The sequence below is a fragment of the Protomyctophum bolini genome (assembly GCF_963924005.1).
Source record: "Protomyctophum bolini genome assembly, chromosome: 11".
Lineage (NCBI taxonomy): Eukaryota > Metazoa > Chordata > Actinopteri > Myctophiformes > Myctophidae > Protomyctophum > Protomyctophum bolini.
Genome location: NC_137872.1, coordinates 43174270 through 43197384, shown reverse-complemented (window position 1 = coordinate 43197384; position 23115 = coordinate 43174270). Strand labels below are relative to the sequence as shown.

Sequence of the window (23115 nt, the reverse complement as noted above, 5' to 3'; positions counted from 1 at the left end):
CAAAATCAACAGTTAACATTTTTATAAAAAGAAGAATTAAACGGTAAGAGTTTTGGTGATGCTCCAGTCTACAGTATAATATTGTCTGATTTAACATTCAAGTTTGTTTACTCACTAAAAGAGTGACTTTGAGAGATGTTTCTGCGTACATGTTTCTGCGTAACGCATTGAGAACTTTTTGTCCAAAAGTGCCCTCTTACGGGATTTCAGCCCCTGCCTCTCTAACACTCTCTGCACGGATCATTTCCATCGATGAAAAACAACTGGATCCGGTCCAATACTTATAGTGACCGTGGGGCTAAAGAATGGTTCACAAGCTGCATGTGTTCACGTTAACTCTTCCATTGGAATTAACAGCCTCCCTGCATCACCTGCTTCCGCTCTCCTAAAAAGGTGGCCAGCTTCTCCACGCAGATTTAAATTTTTGGATGAGTGATTCCCAAACCTTTTCATGTCAAGGTCCCCCAAATTGACACTAATCGTTTGAAAAGATACAAGGACCCCCATGAGAGAAGCTTAAGGCTCTAGCAGTGATTCTCGGCCCGTTTAATTTCAAGGACCCTCAGTTTGCATTAGTCTATGGACCCCCCATTGAATGGCATTTCTATCTCTGGGACCCCAATTTATGTTGTAAAATCAATCTGAGAGTGTACAAATGGAACCTCCATTTGTACACTCTCAGAGTTACAGACCCATAAGGGTCCATTTGGTAACTATGTATCATTAGCTAACCTAACTATCATTTAGCTGGACAGTGGGGACCCCCTGGAACTCCCTCAAGGACCCCTGGGGGTCCCCGGACCCCACTTTGGAAACCACTGGTCTAGGGGTAGGCAACCTAAGAGCCATTTTTGGCCCAAAACATTTCTATGTGGAGACGCAAAATGTTTGCTTTAATAAAGCAAACTTGAATTATTTGTGATTGTTCTGGTCTTTCAATATTACATGTTATAGTTTTCTAATTTCTCAAGGCAAATCATTATCAAGTATACCAGTAAGCCAAGCAGCATTGGTGGTGAAAACAAACAAAGCATTAGCATTAATACCTTCTTTATTTTCCTTTATTCCCTAAAGTAGTTAAATATTTTTGTACAGGCAACATTGTTTTGCAATATCAAAATGAAAGAAAAATGTTATGCTTACTACAATAATACATTATGATTGAAATGAAGAAGAATTAGAGAGAGAGAGAGAGAGAGAGAGAGAGAGAGAGAGAGAGAGATTGACGCTTCCTCAGTTCAAAGCAGTGTTGTTTTTGGCAGTAAATTTATATTTTAGTTTAGTTATATAGTCTTTGGACTGAAAATGTATTTATTTTAGTCACATTTTAGTCACATGGAATGTCTTAGTGTTAGTCTAGTTTTAGTCGACTAAATGTCATTAGATTTTAGTCGACTAAATCAAGTGTAGATTTAGTCGACTAAAATGTATTTTGGCGGGTCTTGATGCCGTCGTAATGACTGTTTTTTTTGGGAACCTTGGGAATATTGTGTGGTTTGGTCAGGTCCAATGTTTAGTTCAGTAACCGTGGGGCTAAATAATGGTTCAGAAGCTGCAGTGTTCACTGTAACTCTATCATTGGAATTAATAGTCTCCACCCTGATTCCGGTCTCCAAAAAAGGTGGCCACGCGGTTGTTCTATTTTTGGATGTTTTGGGCTATACATAGGACGAGAGAGAGAGAGAGACAGAGAGGCGCTTCCTCAGTCCAAAGGGAAGTCGCAGGAAGTCTGTCCCGCCGCCCGGGCCGTCCGGTACAGAGACAGGAAGTGTTTGTATCTCGGGGCGCACCCCAGCCAGGCCTCCCCGAAGTGTTCTGACCCCGTGAAGAGGAACCGCCCGCCGCCCGGCTTGACGCCGCACTGCAGGAGCGCACGGACCGTTCCGTGCCAGGAGGAGGAGGAGGAGGGGGACGCCGGCGGGCCTGGGCCGGGTCGGGAGCCCATGCTCCCTGCGGCCATCGCTTCTTCTTCTTCTTCTTCTCGCTCGAACGTGCTGCTGCGTTGCCGGTACAACCTGCCGCCCGACACCTCCACGAACGACGTCTGCCGCCGGCGGTCGTGGGAAATGCTTTTGATGTAGCCACGCACCACTGGAAAGAGCACAAAGGGAAGGACAACGTCTCTCTTATATATAGGAACTCTTTTTCGCCAACAGAACTTTGTGGAACTGGTTCCGTTCTTTTTCTTTTATTTTTATGATGGTTTATGTCACATCTGCATCTTCAGGGAAAGAAGAAGTTTTTTTCTTTTTGTTCCAGTTCCGAACCAACTTTTAGGGATCCGAACCAATTAATTTGGTTCAAAATTAGGCTGTAAAAAAAAGAACGGAACCGGTTCAACCCTGGTGGAAAAGGGGCCTTAGTTTGATTACACTCTCCCTTTACGCTGCTCCACACGACTGATGCATCCTTTTTTTGTTCCTTTTACACAATAAGCATTTTCTGATCTTCCCAAAGCCCTTTCTTTTCACAGATAAGTAAGCCTGGGACCGAGGCTATACCCAAAGCCTTATCATTTATTTAAAGGTTTTATGACATTCATTTTAATTTCTTTTTTCTTTTAGGTTTTATGACCTCAATTACACCCAAAAAACCTGAACTTTGAACATTCAGTGGATTTTCTGTGGTCTGAAGTTTTCTTTGGGGTTTGGAAGCCTTTTGAGCTACAATGAAAACAGGCAACACAGTGAAAACAGTGACATCTGCTGGCAAATCCCATTGACATATATGGGATTTGCAGGCTCTTACATCACAAACTGCCGACAAATCAGAGCACCTGTTTGAGCCAGAAAACCCCAGATCACAGAAAATCTACTGAATGTTAAAAGTTCATGTTTTTTGGGTGCAATTGAGATTAGAAAACCTAAAAAATATAAGAACAATTACAAAACCTTTTTTTTAATGTCACAATCCCTTTAAAGCCGCAAATCAGTGAGTTCTACATCCTTCCCAGTATATACCCCGACGGAACGCAAGGTCAAGAACAAGTAGATTTAAGTGAGGCAAGCAAAGAATTCTTGAAGACATGATATGAGGTAATTGATCCAAGTAGGGGAAAATTAGTATTGTCTGATATTAGTTTAAACGTCTCCCAATGTCTTTACTGAGTGATTCTAGATTCTAATACTCACCAAAGTGACTGTGGCAGATGGCCAGGAGCAGCTCTTGATCACTGCAGGGCCGACATTCACCTATATGAGACACAAACAATACAGAAAGTCAGACGGTCTGTTTGCATTTGCAAGTCAACTAATAGTAACAACTTTATGAACCAGTTAAACTCTGATCTATACTTAGTTGACTGGGATCCCTCTGGGCTCTATGTGTGGCACGCTCCTTTTTCTCCTTTTCCCTCTATAGTCTAGTCTACACCAAATCTCTCTTTGCTGAAAATAGCCGATCTACAAAGTAAGAAACTTTCCACAAGCAGTGTGAGGCTTGTAGGTTGGCTATTATTTTGGGCTATAACGCTCGGCCCAGAATAGGGACGCTAGGCTAGGGGTCCATATGGTTAAAGACACCAGGTCTGCCTCCTCAATTGATCGCTGGCGATCCTTCTGCACCGTCGTACTACAACGACATGTAGAGCAGATGTTACTTCCAGTGTTAATTAATGTTTTCGTCGACTGAAACTAAGACGAAAAATGTTCGTCGACTACCTTTTTTCACTGACGAAAACTAAATGAAAGCTTAAGCTATGATGACTAAAATGAAGACTAAATATATTGACAATTTCGTCAACAGATAAAAACTAGACTAAAATTTTAGGAAGGGACCAGTGGACAAGAGATCCAGTATAAGGTCATTTTACACATTTTAAACAGTCATTACATTTTAGTCGACTAAATCACCTGTAGATTTAGTCGACATAAACCGTGTGATATTTAGACGACTAAAACTAGACTAACACTAAAACATTCCGGTTGACTAAAATGTAGCTAAAACGATATTAAGTTTTATTCCAAAGACTATGACTGAACTAAAATAGAAATTTGCTGTCAAAAACAACACTGGTTACTTCATGGATTCAAGTTCTCAGTCGCCACGGCTGATTTCAGCCATTCGGATTCTATAGAACAGTGTTTTCTCAAATGGGGGTATATCTTAGAGTATATATGAATAGAGACGGCACCCAGAGGAAACCCTGAGGCGAAATGGACATAGTGGCCGAATTTGGTATTGCAGCACTGGGCCAATTCTGGTCCGTTGACTATCATTAGCGCACGTTCATGATGACACGTGGACGCTGTTTCATACGGCCCAATTTGGCCCAATTCTTCCCAGAATGCACTCTGTTCCTAACGTTGAAGGAGGAGTGAAATCGCCTCATGCGCTTTTGAGCAACTTAATGCAAGTGGATGAGAGGAGAAAGGGGTATATACAATAGTAGGGCATTCACTTCTTCATTTTTACTAGTTGCCTAGTTGTTTTTTTTAAAATATTTGTACATTTAAAAACTGTGTACATTGGTGACTATAACTATAATCTACCTGATCTTGAGGCCTACAAAATCGGGGGGAAAATTTTATATATATTTTTTTTTAGTACCAAGAAGGTTGACTAGTGGATTTACTAGTCGCTTAATGCCCTAATATACACATAGTGGTACTACAGGAAGTATACTTGGGGGGAAAAAAAGACAATGGAAAAGTTTATTTGCGGTTATGTTTCACGATGAAACATTGACTAAAAGTATGTATGAAAGCTTTAGACAAAATGCAATAACAATTTTGACTAGCACACCTAGGCTGTTACTGAATAGAAAACAATAGGCTATACTTACTTTCATCTATCTTGTACACACTATCTTCGTTTCGTTAGAAGTTATTTGAAGAGTATAGCGGTGGAATACATGTTCAAGAAAACCCTAATGATTTCAGCCATTTTGTAAAAGCAAAGGTCAAATAAAGCCTCAACATGGCTGCAGGCTGTATGGCTATAGACAATATCATTATCTCAGATACTTTGCTTGTTTATTAACCCATTTAGAGCTAAGTTCGAGTCTACAATGCCTGCTAAATCCTGACAGTTTTCTGAAAAACCCTGTTTCTATGTTAGTCGTTCTCAAACATTTTCCTGTCAAGGACCCCCAAAAATATATAGTAATTGCCCACCGAGCCCCATCTGAAAATATGTTGTTCCAGGGACCCCCCCAGAAGCAAAGATTTGAGTTAAAACATTCGCTCTGAAAGAATATTCAAAGATTTGAGGCACATTTCACGATTTTTCTAAAATAGCAGACCTGCTATGAGCTTGTAGATCAGCTAAAGTATAACATACTGCTTTAAAACACAGTGCCACTCTTTCACACATTGTAGATTAGGACTTGGCCTGACAAAACCTTTCAGTCGTGAGATATTCTTTTTGGTTTAACCCATGTGACTGACGCGTGATTTGGAATCCCACCAAAGTTCGAGGATCCCACTGCTGTTCCAGGATCCAGGAACAGTTGGCGATCCTTCTGCTCCGTCGAACAAGGACATGTAGAGCAGATGTTACTTCCAGTGTTGTTTTCGTCGACTGAAACTAAGGCAAAAAATGGTCGTCGACTATACCTTTTTTCACTGACGAAAACGAAATGAAAACTAAGCTATGATGACTAAGATTAAGACTAAATATGTTGACAATTTCGTCAACAAATAAAATCACACCTGTGTGAACTGAGTGGTGCAACTCACCTCTCTCTCTCTCTCCCCCCCTCTTCTCTTTCCCTCTCTCTCTCTCTCTCTCTCTCTCATTAGCAGGCAACAGTGCAGCACTATCTCTCTCTCTCTGTTTCTGGCACAACAGCGCCCCTACTGGTATTCATAGTCATACTGGTGCTCATAGTCACACACATTAACATCACATAGGTGAACACGGACATTGCTGTTCCTTGGAGTGGTTGCACCACTCAAAAAACTACACTCAAATGTTAGGAAGGGACCAGTGGACAAGAGATCCAGTATAAGTCATTTTACACTTGGTTCCATGCTGAAAACAGCTGATCTAGACGCCTTTACCATGATGTGTCTGATTGGCTCCCAGCCGGTTAAGGTTTAGGTATAGTTTTATTGAGGTTATAGGTTAGCGACTATACTGGCCAATCACAACAATCCTGGAGCTGCGGTGGGATTCCAAATCACGCGCGACCGTGACAACCCTTAATTATCCTTGACGGTTTGAGACGGGCGGCGTTTGAACGGTCACAAATGCCCGACCCCGCGCCCAGCCATCTGAACCGCTTTGACAATCGGTCGGACACACACACACACACACACACACACACACACACACACACACACACACACACACACACACACACACACACACACACACACACACACACACACACACACACACACACACACACAGGCCCCCTTTTCATCTGCCTGGGATCATAAGACATGCAGATCAACCCCGCACAGGGTCAGATGGAGGAATGCCGGGCATGCGAGGCCTCTATGCCCACCACACTGCAGCGACCGGATCAAAAGAAGCCCCCCACCCCCGTGCGCGCGTTTGACTCTCATTATGCCAGCTTAACTTGGACGACCTTGCGCCGGTGTAAATCTCTGCATAAGTCAATTGACTTTGTCTTCTAGAGACCAGTCTGTCAACAAAGCCAAAGCAGACGGAGAAACGGAGGCCGGCTGGTTATCATCAACGCTCGCGGGAAACAGAACAATGACCTCATCGTTCTCACCACATCACTGCAATGGCCCAGACAGCCGCACGCGCACGCACGCACGCACGCACGCACGCACGCACGCACGCACGCACACACACACATGTGCACAGTGACAAGGTATTTCTGGAATCTGCAAACTATTTGCCAGCTCCATTGAGGCCCCTGAGGGCCAGTGGCCCTCGGCTGCCCTGTGGGGCTGCTCTCTGCTCCCTGCTTTGTGTTGAGAGCCGGGTGACAGACAGACCTTGACTTGACAGATAAAACGGATGGACGGGTCGGTTAAGACAAGGCGGACAGAACGACAGACAAAACAAACAGCAGCTGGCTTGGGGTTGTCTTTAATTAATGCTGATATATAGCTGGCCATTTTGTGACTCCAAGTCACAGGCTCACGATACCCAGTAAAAACCGGTAAAGAATCGAAATGGATTAATTTGGGTCCATTTACACACTTTGCATATATAGTTAAAGGTGATGTAAGTGATCTTATATCAGACAGCGACCATATGAAAGACCTATATGTATATGTATATGTATATGTGCTGATTTGTTTCATTCTCATTTCTCTTTTTTTAATTTTGATTGACTTAAAAAAAATCTAAATGAGCAAGTTGTGCTCACTCACTGTTCAGCGCTCTGGGAAGTTTCACATGGCTATGTGCACACGCCATGCGTAGACTTGTTGTTGGCGTCCTGCACAATGGCATTTGGCCTGGGTCCTTATTGGTAGGTTAATAAGATCCATAGTTTATCTGTAGCGGTCTGCAATTAACCCATTCTGTACGGGAACCCGTTTTGGTGTTGGCATTATGTTATGCATTAGCTATTTAAAAATAGCAGATCTACAAGCTCATAGCGTGCCACCGAGTGGCGCGCTACGAGCTTGTAGGTCTGCTATTTTTGAAAAATCGAAGAACGACTGACATTTTTTAGAATCTGATCTCAGGTCAGAATGGGTTAATCAGACCAGTGTGTGTCCAGTAGAAACCTCGTATGAATCTGATCTCAGGTCAGAATGGGTTAACCTGTTATTCAAGCTTCGCCCTCAGCGCCAATACAAATGAAATTGTCTGCTGGCCACCGTGGAGTGGACTATAGCTATAGGCTGATATCAATCATTTATTATTGGATGCAGCATGCAGAGCCTTTGCTTGCTGGTGACGTGCACTTGATGATGCAACAATGATAAGTTATTGACACCGATATAAAAACATGAACAATTGGATATAGATATGAGCGGTGACGTTATCGTTTCTCAAAAGCCGTAGCGAGAGAGAGAGAGAGAGAGAGAGAGAGAGAGAGAGAGAGAGAGAGTGAGAGAAGTGAAACATTGAATTTATACCACGCACGCTACAGTTGTACAATTTGATTATTGCAGTCCCGGAAAACAAATCCCCGTTCATTTTCCTCATAGACTTTTCAGAAAAGTATTTATTTAAAGACATTTACGCCGCGGACAAAGCCAACTCTTGTCGTGACAAATCATGACAACAAGCACAATGTTTTGGGCCGAAACAAAGAATTAGAAAGTAGGAAAAAACACGTTTTTTTGTTGTTTTTCCTTCTTTGTCATTTTTTGTTTGGTCCAAAATATTTGTCACGACTCGAGTTGGCTTCGTACGACGCTTAAAAGGTCTTTAAATAAATACTTTCTGGAATGTCTATGTGGGAAAAATGCATTTCTAATTTCTAATTTCCTGGGCCTGCAGGCATCGTCATGAAAGGGGGCGGGACTCTATAGTGGTAGATGATAATGGCACAAGGATGAATTAATAATAAGACTTTGAACATTAGCCTATACAGATAGAGAGTTTGCATGACAGAATTACAGGTGGTAGCCTAAACGCAAAGCATTTTAACCCATGGGCGCTCAGTAATTTAAAAAGAAAAACACTCAATTCTACCCCAAATCACCGACATAGTCGATTTGCACGGGATTAGTATTACCCCGGTGTTTGCTGAATTATGGTAGGTAATTTGACCTGTAATTTATTATTAGAGCCCAAATCACCGACATGGTCGATTCGCACAGGATTAAAAACACAGACGTCCTCCGTGATTATTCCATATTACCTGAGGTCCTGGCAATACTATAGTCCCGTGCGAATAGGGCTTAAAGGAGAATCCCATGCTAGAAGGCTTTCTTACCTTTCTTTGTAGTTGTTACGTCCCCACCAAAGAGGTCCAGGTGTTTTTTTGTGCAAAAACTCCTTATTGGCTATTTCCCCTACCATAAGCCCTCAATGAATTACATTGAATTGAATGGGGCTATGGGGTGTTCATTTGCTTATTTGCATCGAAATAAGTAGTAAAGTGTGGATATTATTTACATTATGAAGAGAGGATATATAAAATAAAATAAAATTGAGCGATGAAAATAAGCGAATTAGCACAACACCCCATAGCCCCATTCAATTCCCATTCAATGCAATGCAATTCATTTAGGGCTTATCGCTTATGGCAGGGGAAATAGCCAATAAGGAGCTTTTGCTCAAAATAACACCTGGACCTCTTTGGTGGGGACGTAACAACTAAAAATAACGGTAAGAAAGCCTTCTCGCATGGAATTCTCCTTTAAGTCACAATACCCAGTAAAACCCGGTAAATAATCTAAATGGATTCATTTGGTCCATTTACACACTTGCATAATAGTTAAAGGTGCTGTAACTCAACCCCCCCCTCCTCCCCACTACGAATACAAACTGACTGCAAAAATAACCTTAATATTAGAGAAGATATGATCAATGAATACTGAAACCAGATATAATCATTAAAGAAAGTTTATGCATGCACTATGTGTACTATACTATGTATACTCTTCATTTTCCAGGCATTCAGTTGCAAAAAAAGGAAAAGAAAATGTCTAAAAATCTAAATGTGTAAAGGCTCATACATAGTCTAGATTTCCGGTGGTGGGGTGACCACCGAACTACAACATGACGATGACGTCACGAGCCACGGTGAAGAGCAAACCACCGCCACTACAGCTCCAGCCCTTCTCTCTGTTTATAACTCACCACCGCTCAACGTTATTTCAGCTCCAGGGTGGTCAGCTCACCACCGGAGCGGCGGTCACCTCACCACCGAAAATCCAGACTATGAATGAATATAGGCCTTAAATTGTGCTCACTCACTGTTCAGCGCTCCTGTTCTTCCCTGCAGGAGGAGGTGTGAGGCAGCGGGAGGGCTGCCGCCGCTGCTGTTGGTCCCCAGCAGCAGCTCGTACCTGAAGCCCACCACCCGCCTGCTGACGTCGCTCTGCGCCGGGGGGCTCGCCTGGAGGTGGGGGGGGGACCATTATGGAATTATTTATGATCAGTATAGTGTCAAAAGGCCCATGGAAACTCACTGCCAATCATGCAATCAAGGCTGAGTGGCTGGCAGCTTGCTCACTGCACACAGGTGTGGGAAGCTATAAGTAGGACTGGCTGCACTCATTCATTCATGCATGCTTCACCACACCGGCTTGTTGTCTACCAACCTCCAGAACACCATCTCTCTCTTCACCCTCCAACTGTGTGCAGTGAGCAGGAATTACATGGGGGGTCGGCGGCCAATTACAGATAATTCTGGGGGTCCTTGACATGAAAAAGGTTGATCACCATTCACCACTGACATAATTAAATAGAAACATGAGGTTTTTCAGGAAACTGTCAGGATTTAGAATTTGTTTTGTAGAATCGTCCTCCCTGCCTGGAGGTATAGATGCAGCTTAACCCATTTTGGGGCAGGAACCCCTTTTGGCGTTTTAAAGCTTATGTTATACTTTAGCTATTGAAAAATAGCAGATCTACAAGCTCATAGCGCGGCACCGAGTGCTGCCGCGCTATGAGCTTGTAGGTCTGCTATTTTTGAAAGATTGTGAAAATGTGCCTCAAATCTTTGAATATATATTATTATACAGAGTGAACATTTTAACTCAAATCTTTGCTTCTCTTCTGGGGGAGGTCCCTGGCTGGAACAACATATTTTCAGATGGGGGGGGCGGAGGCATATTACATATTATAGTTTTTGGGGTCCTTGACGTGAAATATTGAGCACCACTGATACCAAAACATAAAGGTTTATGAGAAAACGGTCAGGATTATTTAGAAGGCATTTGTATATAATCGTCCTCGGGTATAATCCCTATACCTGGAGGTAGATGGCGGGTCTGCGTGGACCGCCGTCCGCCCGGTAACAGAACACCTGCTCCGGCAGGTGTTCGTCGTCAGTCGTCAGCAGCAGCAGCAGCTCCAGTTCTCCGCCGCGCTCCACGTACATGCGGAGCCCCGGTCCTCCCCCGCCGCCGCCGCCACCGCGGAAGGGCTTGACGCACACGGCGCCATGGCGGTTGGCATAGGACGACAGGTTGGGCTCCAGCACCACCCGGAGCGCCGGCCCGTGGACCCCCGGGTAGAACCACTCCACCCTGCCCTCGGTGCAGCGCAGGCGTACCTGAAGCACCATCCTGGAGTTGTCCACCGCCTCCTCCTCCTCCTCCCCCCCGGGCCAGGGAGACACACCGCTGGGAGTGGATTGGATGAATGGAGGCGAATGTTAAAGGAGTCATTTGGGTGATTTGGAGGGAAGAAAACTCCGGTCCGCCCCGGTAACAAGATGTGCACATGCACGCACTAAAGGGGTTAACTGGGGACAGGGAGGAACTCCTTATAAGGTCAGCACACTATAGAGCGTCGCAGCCCCGCCGTCTTTCGTGACGACGCTAGGACCAGAAGTGAATTCCTCATTCATTGTCCCCATAGACATTTTTAAAAGTATTTATTTAAAGACGATTAACGCCACGGAAAAAGCCAACTCGAGTTGTGACAAATCATGACAACAAATTTTGGGCAGAACCAAATATTACAAAGTAGAAAAACGACAACAAAAAAGTAACCCGACGTTTTCTTCTTCTTTCTAATTATTTGTTTGGCCCAACTCGAGTTGGCTTTGTACGAGGCTTAATTAAAAGGTCTTTAAATAAATCCATTTTGAAATGTCTATGAGGAAAATGAACGGGGAATCATTTCCTGGTCCCTGGCTATAGGACAAATAAAGAGGATAGAGCACGGAGGTGTGGCCGGGTCTCCTGCGGGAGGTTTGCACGTTCTCAGTGTAAACAGGAACTGCGATGATGGAGTGTTCCAGCAGAGGTACTAGAGGTGCATGAGAGTTGCTGACCCTGAACTGAAATAATAAAAAGGAAATATAAAAAAAGAGAATAGTACAAAGTTGATTTTGTTTTTATTTTTAAAAGTATATCAATTTCATAACTGTGGAAAAAATGTTGCGTATAACAGACTGAAAGATCATAAAGGACAAGCTTACATTTACTAAATGTTAATGTTTTTGTATATTTTGTTTGTGTCAAACTTTTATTTTCGTGAAATGACAAAGGAACATGGATATACTGTTCATTCAAGTGCTGTGGATGATATAATCATTTGAAAAGGGAAGTGTGACTGCTGTTTAATTCTCAACGGTTCTGGATCTCATTATTTACATCACAAGTTATGAGTTTTCTATTTATAGCACCTCTGCTGGAACACTCCTTCATCGCAGTTCCCGTTTACACTGAGCATGTGCAAACCTCCCGCAGGAGACCGGGCCACACCTCCGTGCTCTATCCTCTTTATTTGTCCTAGGTCCCTGGTATAGGGGGCGGGACTGCGACGCTCTATAGTAGAACAAATATAAGTGTAGAAAAAAAACAGTGATATTTGAATTAAGTGAAATCACTGCATATTCAGCTTTCGGTGAAGAGGTGACCACCGAAACGGTGGTTATAGTAAAAACAGAGAGATGGTGCATTTATATACCGTCTTTATCCAAGGCGCTTTACATATAGATTGTGCAATTACATTCACCCATTCACACGCACATTCATACGGCGGAAACCATGCAAGGCACCAGCCAGCACATCAGGAGCAATTAAGGGGTTCAGAGACTTGCTCAAGGACACTTTGACACTAACTCTGAGGGGAGCCCACAGGGTTCGAACTGGCGACCTTGCGGTTACCATCCGGCCACTCTATACCCCTGAGCCACCGCCGCCATGTGATGTGCGAGTGGCATCAGCGCTGCTGGTGGAGAGGAGAATTTCTTGAGATGTCTGTCAGAGCGTGCTGAATGCAGAATGCACAGCGAATGAGTTGACAGATAGACACAACATGACGACACAGAAAAAACCTATTAGGTTTATTAGGTAGTTTTACTTTCACCTGCACCAGGTTTAAATAAATCTAACCCAAACAACAACACAATAAGAGTCACATACTGTTATTATGATTAACTCGTTGTAAAAACTAGGTCCTAAATAAGTCATTATTAGGCCAATTATTATACCCGAATTAGCCCCTGCTGAGTGGTGACCATGCACATGACATCATGTTGTAGTTTTTGGCGGTCAGCTCACCTCTTCAACGAAAACTGGACTATATAAATAGGGCTTTATACTTTTGTTGGCTAAAGGCCTATTCATAGTCCAGTTCTACATCATACTGGTGTACGAATTAGACTTTTAGACTAAACAATTTCAGGTGACTAAAATAGGACCAAAACTAAAAGGTGTGTTGCTCAAAAAAGACTAAGGCCTCACACCTTTCGATCTAGCACACAACATTGATGCATGCTAGTATATACAAAGGGTGTGATACATCTTGCCCCAAATGCATTTCCAATGGAAGTCACGTGGTTTGACACAACATTTGTGTTGTACGGCTTTCGGCCGTGTTTCGACTGCCCCCCCCCCCCCCTCTCATACAACACAAATGTGTCAAACCATGTGACTCCCATTGGAAATGCATTGTGAGCTTGCGTCAGTCAATAAGTCTCATACAACAAACATACATCAATCTGTTGTGAAGGTGTGAGTCAGGCCTAAGAATTTGCTGTCACAATAAAACAATGGGAAGCAGGAGACAAAACATAACACAACACACATCATCAATAGGGCCGTCACGATTATGCAATTTTACTTGAATTATACTAATTATTGTGATTGGCGATTTCATTGTGTTTGTCGTTGAATATTGGAACATTTCCGTGAGGCTTTTATGGGCTCAACTTCGCAAAAATGTATAATTTATTAACTTTATGCTTTACAATACATGAATAGTGGAAATAGCCGATGGCGCGTTTTGAGCTTGTAGATCGGCTATTTCCTTTGTGACAGGCCTATACACACAATTTCTTCTCCATGTAAAGTGGGGTCCAGGGACCCCCGTTCAGGGGTCAGTTGAGGGGGTTCCAGCCAGACCCAGGGGGTCCCCGCAGTGAAATGAGCTGATGTAGCAGCTAAATCACTTCAACCCCATAGTCTATATAGGGCCAGTGGTTCTCAAAGTGGGGTTCAGTGGTGGAAGAAGTACTCGTAATTAGTAAAAGTAATTGTTTTACTTAAGTAAAAGTACCAATACTGCAATTTAGAACTATACTTTGTTACAAGTAAAAGTACGGAATTGAAAATAAATAAAATGTTGATGTATAGCCTATAGGCGTGGCTCCCAAACATTTCAGGAGATTATTAGACATTTTGCCCAGGACCCAAAAACAACAAAAAGTGAACATTTGGGAATATACTTTTTATATACTTTTTAAACATTTTGAACACAAATCTTCTATGGGGTTCCTGGCACACGGAGGGCATTTCTGCAGTCCACCAATATTAATAATAATAAGCTCAAGTTTTGAAAGAAATGTTTTCAATTGATGAAAAGTTGTATTTTTTGTTTTGTTTTTCGATTTAAAACTTTTTAAATCGTTTTAAATGATAATAGCCTATATATATATATATATATATATATATATATATATATATATATACATACGCACACAGCCTAAATGTTGGCTATACATTTAACAAGATATTCTGTAGGCTGGTGTTTAAATCATGCGTTCCCAAAGTGGGGTCCGGGGAAGGTACTTGAGGGAGTTCCATGGACTATAGCCTACCTACCTAGCTCAATTAGAGATAGTTAGTAACCAAATTGACCCTTATGGGTCTGTAACTTTACTGTACAAATGAAACCAATTATGGACCCTATATGGTCTATAATGTTGATCTGGGGGTCCTTTCGTCCTTGACACGAATAGGTTAATGGTTTAAATCGCCTACACGTCGTGCATTTTGTCTGTAGCTCGATCCATATTCTGTCACAGTATATCATTTGAAATAACATGTTTGTCCTTACCTTCCACTCCAGTTGCACAGATCAGCGGTGCACAGCTGAAGAGCCAGTAGAGAAACCAGTGAAAAAACGAGAGCATTCATCAGCGACATCTTCTTAATTATTTAACCGTCCACCACCACCACCACCACCACCACCACCACAACACGGTGAAGATAAAAGCAATAATAGTTGCACTACTCGGTGATAAAACAACATGACTCGAGTGTGCACTGTGCACATGCAGCTTCTATATCAGCACAGCCTGCGAGCGTGGGGATGCGACCAGGCAGCAGCACGATTCTGGCTGTGACAGAATTTTAGGATTGCCCCTTCCCTTAACTCCAAAGGAATACCCCCCCCCCTCTCTCTCTCTCTCTCTCTCTCTCTCTCCATCTCTCCTTTATTTTAGGCGACAGTTTATAGGCCTATACTTTCAGATTCCCCCCCCCCCCCCACACACACACACACACACACACACACACACACACACACACACACACACACACACACACACACACACACGCACACACGCACACACACAGTTTACGGACGGACGGACGGACGGACGGACCAGACAGACAGACAGACAGACAGACAGACAGACAGACAGACAGTCAGTCAGTGGCTGAGGTTACATATAGCTTCAAGTCTGCTGCGCTTGTGCCCCCTGTTGTACTGAGCTCGTAATTACAGCCCTTAAACTGCCTAGTAACAACAGGTTCAACTTCTTTAACCAAACATTTGGGAACATTTTCACAGTTGGAGAGGGGGGGGGTGGCATCTATTAAACAATTCGGCAGTTAATTAATTCCTGGACCTACAGATGGTTGGTTAACTTGAATTTATTAACATAAACATGAAATAAATAGTGCCCAACAACTTTTCTGCCTGACATGTCGATGTCATGATTCCAAGTTCATGTTGGTGGTGCCATCTTGTGGAGACAAAAGGTAAAAAGAAACGCAGGCCCAGAACGCAACGGGCTAAAAGTAAAGCCTGTCCTGGCTTTGAAGGAACTAGGGGTTACGTATGTAACCAAAGTTATATAACAGCGAGCAAGGCTGCTCACTTATGGGAGTTTGCGCCCCCTAGCGTAAACACAGAAGCATTATATAAACTCACAGACAATTTTGGCTGGGACTTTGAGACGTGATGACGTTGAGAACCGCCCACCGGTGCGCTGGTATAAAAGCGCGTCAACGTCCCTTAGTCTCCATTCGATAACAATTGTTCTCTTCTCAAGCAACAAGAAGGGAATCCTAGTGAGCAGCCTTGCTCGCTGTTATATAACTTTGGTTACATACGTAACCCCTAGTTATATTAATCAGCTTAGCAAGGCTGCTCACTTATGGGAGACTTTATTAACTCCCTTATTGTCATCGCGAAGTCTGGACCCTTAGGGCCCGTACCATCTGTGAGCAAGGACCACAGTACGTCCCCAAAAGGACTACTGCCCCTCCTTGGGAAAGCCAACCAGGCTCAGGTCTGTCATAAGCGCCTAAGAGGAGCCGACAGAACAACCAGCTCAGCACCCTGGAGAAGACCAATGTCCCCCCAGGGAGCCGAGTCACTCCACTAACTGGAGGCCACGCTCAGGACCGCATGCGCCATCGGCGCTGCTGTCACATCCAGCCTATAGAAGGTGGCAAAAGTGGAAGACGATGCCCAACTTGCAGCGGAACAAACATCCTGAACAGAGACCCCCCTACAGAGGGCCCAGGATGACGCCATACCCCTCGTGGAATGCGCCTTCAACCCTATGGGAGGCACCATATTCCTACCAGAGTAAGCCCGCTCTATAGCCTCCACGATCCACTGTGAAAGCCTAATCTTCGAGATAGGCAGTCCCACAGTCTTGGGATCCCAGGAGACAAACAGCTGTGTAGTCTTCCTTGTCGCCTTAGTTTTGTCCAAATACAACCTCAATGCCCTCACCGGACAGAGGTTATGCCTCCTCCTCTCCTCCTCAGAGGCAAAGGGGGGCGGACAGAACGCCACCAGGTCCATCGGTACCGGGGTAGCCAGGCGGTTCTTAGGTAAAAACGCCGGATTGGTCTTCATGACCACCCTAGCATCCCCATTAAACCTCATGCATTCCGCACTCGTGGACAACGCATGGATATCACCGACCCTCTTAGCGGTCACCAAAGCTATTAACAACGCTGTCTTCAGCGACAATAGCTTCATACTCAACTCCTCCAAGGGCTCAAACGGTGGTCGGGACAGAGAGTCCAGAACCAAAGCAAGGTCCCATGAAGGAACCAAAGACTTAGTCACCGGAAGGAGACGACTAGCTCCCTTCATGAACTGGCGTACCAGCGGGAGCTGGCCCACCGTCTTGTCCTCAAAACCGATGTGGCAGGCAGAGATAGCAGCCAGATACACCTTGACAGTACTAAAGGCTCTGCCTTTATCCAAGAGGTCCTGGAGGAACGACAGAACGACCCTCACTGGCGCTTGAAAAGGCACCACTTGAGCTGGTGAACACCAGTCCTCAAACAATCGCCATCTCAAATCATAGGCGTCCCTGGTCGACTGCGCCCTCGCACACTGAATAGTGTTGATGACGCTCTGGGGAAGACCCTCCGCGCCAAGATTCAGCCTTTCACGGGCCAGGCCCAGAGGTCTAGATCTTCCGGCCGCGGGTGGAATATCTCGCCCCCCGCCTGAGTCAATAGGTCCCTGCATACTGGAAGCTGCCAGGGCCGATCGTACAGGAGAGGGACAATGTCTGACCTCCAAGAGCCCCATCCTGGGGCCACTAGGATCACCGACAGGCACTGCGTCCTCACCCTCTCCAGTGTGGGAAGGATGAGAGACAGCGGGGGAAAGGCGTAAAGAAGGCCCCGGGGCCAACGGTGCGCCAAGGCATCCAAGCCCAGCGGCGCCGTTCCTGCTATGGAGAAAAACAGAGGACACTTGCTGTTTTCCTCCGACGCAAACAGATCCACTCGTGGCTCGCCGAACCTCTCCCATATCTGCTTGGCCACTGTCTTGTGCAGCGACCAAGCCGCGTAGAGGTACCGGCCCCTGGACAACAGATCCGCTCCCGTGTTCAGGAGTCCCGGAACATGGGAGGCCCTGACCGACAGAAGGTGCTCGTCGCACCATAAAGTCAGTCTGTGTGCTAGCACATGCAGTTTGGTGGACCGTAGTCCCCCCTGCTTGTTGATATAGCACATCGTCGTCGTGTTGTCCGTCCTGACCAGGACATGGGAACCGCTGATGAAGCGTTCGAAATGCTGCAACGCCAACATCACCGCCATCAGCTCCAGGTAATTTATGTGGGCAGACTTGGTGCTGCCACTCCATACACCCCTGGCCGTCCTGCCCTCGTGGGTGGCACCCCACCCAGACAGGCTGGCATCGGTCGTGAGTACTTTCCGGGATGTGACCATCCCCATGACCACGCCCTCCGAGAGGAACTGAGTGCCTCTCCACTGGCGTAGCGCCTCGAAACACCCTATCGACACGTGCACAAGCTGATGACGACGATGCTGACCCACATTTAGCGACTGCATCCATCTTTGAAACGGTCTCATGTACAGTCTGCCTAGCCGAACAACGGATATCGCAGAAGCCATGAGACCCGCCAGCCTCTGACAAGTCCGGAACGGGACCTTGTTGCCTGTCCGGAACAAGGCCAGACATGACTGAAACGAGCGAATTCTCTCGTCGGAGAGACGCGCCGTGAAGGACACAGCGTCCAGTGTCATGCCTATGTAATCTATCGATTGTTTCGGCATTAGGACACTCTTGGCGTAATTTATGCTGAAGCCCAGAGACGTCAGGTGATCTACTACCCATCCTGTGTGTAGTCGCAGAGTCGACTCTGAGTCCGCATAAATTAGCCAATCGTCCACGTACATTGCTATCCGAACGCCCCGTTGACGTAGCGGAGCGACGGCTGCTTGCGTACATTTCACAAAAGTCCTCGGACTCAGTGACAGTCCGAACGGAAGGACCAGATATTCGTATATCTGTCCCCTGAAACCGAACCGTAGGAATTTCCTGTGTGGCGGGTAGATGGGGACGTGGAAATACGCGTCTCTGAGATCGAGAGTCGTATACCAGTCCCCTCGACGCATCATACGCAGCAGAGCCTTGCTCGTGAGCATTTTGAAGCGAAACACTTTCAAATAGCCGTTCAGAGCCCGCAGGTCTAGAATGGGCCGCATGCCCCCCCCCTTCTTTTTCACGAGAAAGTAGCGGGAGTAAAACCCGGTGTTGCTCTGCTCCGCCGACACCACACGTATAGCCTTCTTCTCCAACAGAGATGTTATCTCGTCTTGGAGAATTTCGGCTGCCTGACCACTCGCTTGCGAGAAGAGAACGCTCCCACAGGTGGGAGGTCTTCTGGCAAACTGTAGTTTGTAACCCTTCGAGATGGTGTTCAACACCCAAGGATGAGCACCACAACGTTTCCACTCTTGTAGACACAGCGCCAGAGGGGTCGAAGCCAGCTCCGAGCCGTTTTTGTGGCGGAGCGGCGCAACGTACGGTCGGAACTCGGGTCTTGAGCCTCTGTTCTGCCGTACGGACCCTGGGCTCTGGTGCCGTGTCCGAGGTGGTTACACTTGCATTTTGGCCGACAGCCACAGGCCCCCTTGGAGGCCCGGGCCGTGGGCCCAACCCCTTGAGTTTCAAATGTCGACCCACGAGACCGGTTTTCAGTAGAGAACACTGCTTTATTAAAGAAAGTGGTGGTACAGAAAACTTTGGAGAGACATTTATTTTCAACAAACAAGTCTTCTTCCTGTCTGCGTGGAGAGCGTCCTGCATGAGGCCCGTGGCCGCTATGCTGCGCTTCAGAGAAACTCGGGGACGGGTGGGGGAGACAGTGTCCGGTGTCTCCCCTTGGGGCAGGTCTGGTTATTTCGGCTTCCCGCCGGGTGGTCCACCCTTCCTGGCATTGCGGGGGCCGCCGGCCGGAGACGCCGAGGGGCGTCTAGGCCTGTCGCCCTTCTTGCGGGTGCGCGGTGGACGAGAGGAAGAGGCCGCTGCCGGCTGAGCCCTCTGACCTGCAGGGAACTTGGGCCCCGTGAAGGTGCTCGTCCTGGACCTGGAGCGATCGTCCCTTTCCTTGGGGCGATCGTAGGACGGCCTGTAGGGCGGAGCCTGTTTGGGCCGTGCTCCGGACGCCGGGAGGCAGGCGCCAATGACCTCCGTGTCGGTCTTCGTTTGCCCGTCGCGGGAGCGCATCTCTTCGAGCATGGACGCGAAGAGCGTCGAGGTGGAGACCTTCTGCTTCAGCGGGTTGCGTCCCACCTTGGGGGACAGCTCCAGCCACCTGGCCCTCTCGAGGACCAGAAGCCTCGCCATGGTCCCGCCCACCATCTCAGTCTGGGCCTGAGTGAGACGGAGGAGCTCGAGGTGCAGGCGCCTCAACTCAGCCATGTGCTCGGGGGTAGGTGTGTCACCCGCCTCGAGCAGGACATAGGACGCTGACCCCTGCAGAAGGGTCGCAGCGTTCAGCGCTCTGGCCGCAGTTGAGGCGCACCTGTACGCTGCCTTATTCATCTTGGAATCGTCCTTGTCCGAAGGCAAGGAGAAGTCCGGGTCCTCGTGGAAAACGTTGGGATTAACGCCCATGAGCCATCCGGCAAAGGACTTGTCCATGGGAGGCATGGCCTCGAGGCCTGCTTCCCGTTGACCCGCGCAGTCCAGCAGCTTCATGCCTCCGGTCAGAGAGGCGGAGGCTGAGTAAGGCTGTCTCCAAGACGTCATGAGGGATTTCAGGAACCCGTCATCGAGGGGGATCTCAGCCTTGATCTGGGACTTCACTGGGTTGCCCTGAATCCTCTTGCGGAACTGCTCGCATAGGGTGTCCTTAGACACCGGAGGTTCGAGGCTGGCCGGCCAGACCAGTCCACAGCGGATCGTGGCCTTCTTGAAGAGGTCGACTATGTCGGTGTTATCATAGTGGAGCTCTGGTTCGGCCGGAGCTACTGGGGCCATCGGAGCTATAGCGGCGTCGGCCGGTGCAACCGTTGCAGCACTTGGTGTCGCGATGGGGGCGGCGACGTCGGCCACCTGAACGGTCTTGACGACTGGAGGCGGGACCGCCATTCCGGTGTCGCTCTCGCCGTCGCTCACCTCGTCATCCTCCTCCTCTTCAGAGGTGTAGGAGGAAGCTGAGTCCTGAGATGAGGACTCGTCGGAGTCCATCTCAGCGTCGTGCTCTGGGAGAGCTCGTGCCTGGCCCGCGTCGTCGTCTGCAAGGATGACGACGTCAGGGGCGTCGGGGAGCGGTGCCTCCATGTCAGGGGACCAGTGCCTGGCTCCTTGTTTCAGAGCGGCAGTGTAGGCCTTCTGTGCGATGGAGGTTGCAACGGCGTGGGCCGCCTCCTCAGGCGTGGCCCCACGTCCCCTCTCTGCATCGTACGTCCCTTGTGCAACAGCCCGGGCTGCTTCACTAGGGGTCGGGGCTCCGATAAAGAGGCTCGGAGAGTAGCGGTTAGGGTCAGCTGCCTCCCTAGAGGCTTCCTGACGCTGGGCCTCGTCCTCTCTCCCCTGTGCGTGGGCGTCCCGTTGGGTTCGGTACGCCCTGTGGGCACGCTTCAGCCTGCTACGCTTCAGCAAGTCGGAAAAGGTGAAGCAATGCGGGCATCGCTCCGGGTTTTCCGTCGCTTCCACAGCATGGCCATAGCCCAGGCAGTAGAGACACTCGTCATGCAAGTCGTCATGGGCGAGCAGGCCCTTGCAGGACTTGCACGCCCTTTGTATGCACTGGCTGTGAGCGTCCGCCCGGGCGTGGCGGCGTTGGCGACGGGACGTGGTCTCTGCCATCACACGAGGCTAGGAAGCACGTGGAAACGAAGAGCAGAGTTAAAAGCAGCCACGTAGGTGGAGGCTTCGTGGGCGAACACGTTACAGGCAAGGCTCGCTGGTTCATATAACTCTGGTTACAACAGTAACTGCGAGTTTAATCAACCAGTTTCACAAGGCTGCGCGAACACGTTACAGGCAAGGCTCGCTGGTTCATATATCCCTGGTTACAACAGTAACCGCGAGTTTAATCAACCAGTTTCACAAGGCTGCGCGTTTCGGATCACCACCACGCTGCCGCGGGCTCGAAAGGCCGCGGGACGTTGTATGTGGAGGCCGAGTAAAGAGCTATTATTAGCTGTTAAATGCTGGCCGTCAACACGAACGTGAGAGCTAAACAGAGATATTACTATATGCTGTTCAGAATACCACGCCGTCACGGGCTTCAGGGCCGCGGGACGTGCGTGTGCTGTGTCGGCTACGCTAGCTTGTTAAAGCAGGCCGTCGACACAGACGTGAGAGCTAAGCAGAAATATTACTATATTTTCGTGCAGCTCACCACGCCGTCACGGGCTTCGGGGCCGCGGGACGTGCGTGCGCTGTGTCGGCTACACTAGCTGTCAAAGCAGGCCGTCGACACAGACGTAAAAGCTAAGCAGAAATATTACTATATTTTATGCAGCTCACCACGCTGTCACGGGCTTCGAGGCCGCGGTACGTGCGTGTGTTGTGCCGGCTATAGCAGGCTAATGGTAGCAGCCACCGATGCCGGCACACGTGTGGAAACTAGCAGAGGGTCGAGACCGTTTCTAGCCCGTCACACGTCCGGGACCTTAAGTCACCGAAGTTTGTGTGGAAGCAAAAACACGCTATTGTTAGCCGTGTCAAAGACCGTCACACGGGTAAAGAAACTTAGCAGGGCTCGAGCCACCACACAAGTTACATTACCCACCAAGTTATTATTAACCTTGGTTTTAGGAAAAAGGACTTACCGTTTTTCTTTACTTCTCAAAGCCTCTAGGAAAGCAGTTTCCGCGGTACCGAGAGGTTTTCTCGTCCTTGTGGAAATAACTCAGATGCTATACCTTGGGAGACTTCGCTTGCGCTGTGTTACACACATGAGAAGAAACAAATGAATGGAGACTAAGGGACGTTGACGCGCTTTTATACCAGCGCACCGGTGGGCGGTTCTCAACGTCATCACGTCTCAAAGTCCCAGCCAAAATTGTCTGTGAGTTTATATAATGCTTCTGTGTTTACGCTAGGGGGCGCAAACTCCCATAAGTGAGCAGCCTTGCTAAGCTGATTAATATAACTATAGGCCCGGGCGGGCAGCCCCCCTCCCCCTCCCCTCCCCTCGGCTAGTTCACATCAAAGGGCCGGTGCTTTCTGATGAGTAAGTCTTGTGTTTTGGACTAAATCACAGTCATATGGGGAATTCATCCAGATGTTTTTTCAGCTGTAGGGCAAGTTCTTTCTTTTTTTTCCTTCCCCCCTCCCCTCTGCCCAGGCCTATAGCTAAAT

The 23115-nt window shown here is 47.3% G+C and overlaps 1 protein-coding gene across 1 annotated transcript; it reads right to left on the bottom strand.

The window, feature by feature from the left end:
• Positions 1–1281: 1281 nt before the first annotated feature.
• On the bottom strand, positions 1282–14975 carry LOC308323519 (meteorin-like protein). Its single transcript, XM_080775248.1, has 5 exons — positions 14845–14975; positions 10805–11177; positions 9805–9946; positions 3132–3191; positions 1282–2091 (listed from the first exon to the last, which is right to left on the bottom strand). Exons 1-5 carry the CDS (start codon positions 14931–14933, stop codon positions 1703–1705), a joined length of 1053 nt encoding a protein of 350 aa, XP_080631374.1. The 5' UTR covers positions 14934–14975; the 3' UTR covers positions 1282–1702.
• Between the last annotated feature and the right edge of the window lie 8140 nt (positions 14976–23115).

What these genes read in the sequence shown, in the direction of transcription:
- LOC308323519 (XM_080775248.1), bottom strand. Translation starts at nt 14,933, where the DNA reads ATGTCGCTGATGAATGCTCTCGTTTTTTCACTGGTTTCTCTACTGGCT. An exon ending in GACCCGCCATCTACCTCCAG is followed by an intron (nt 9,947 to 10,804) that starts GTATAGGGATTA and finishes CCCCACCTCCAG; the next exon opens with GCGAGCCCCCCGGCGCAGAG. An exon ending in AAGAACAGGAGCGCTGAACA is followed by an intron (nt 3,192 to 9,804) that starts GTGAGTGAGCAC and finishes TGTCTCATATAG; the next exon opens with GTGAATGTCGGCCCTGCAGT.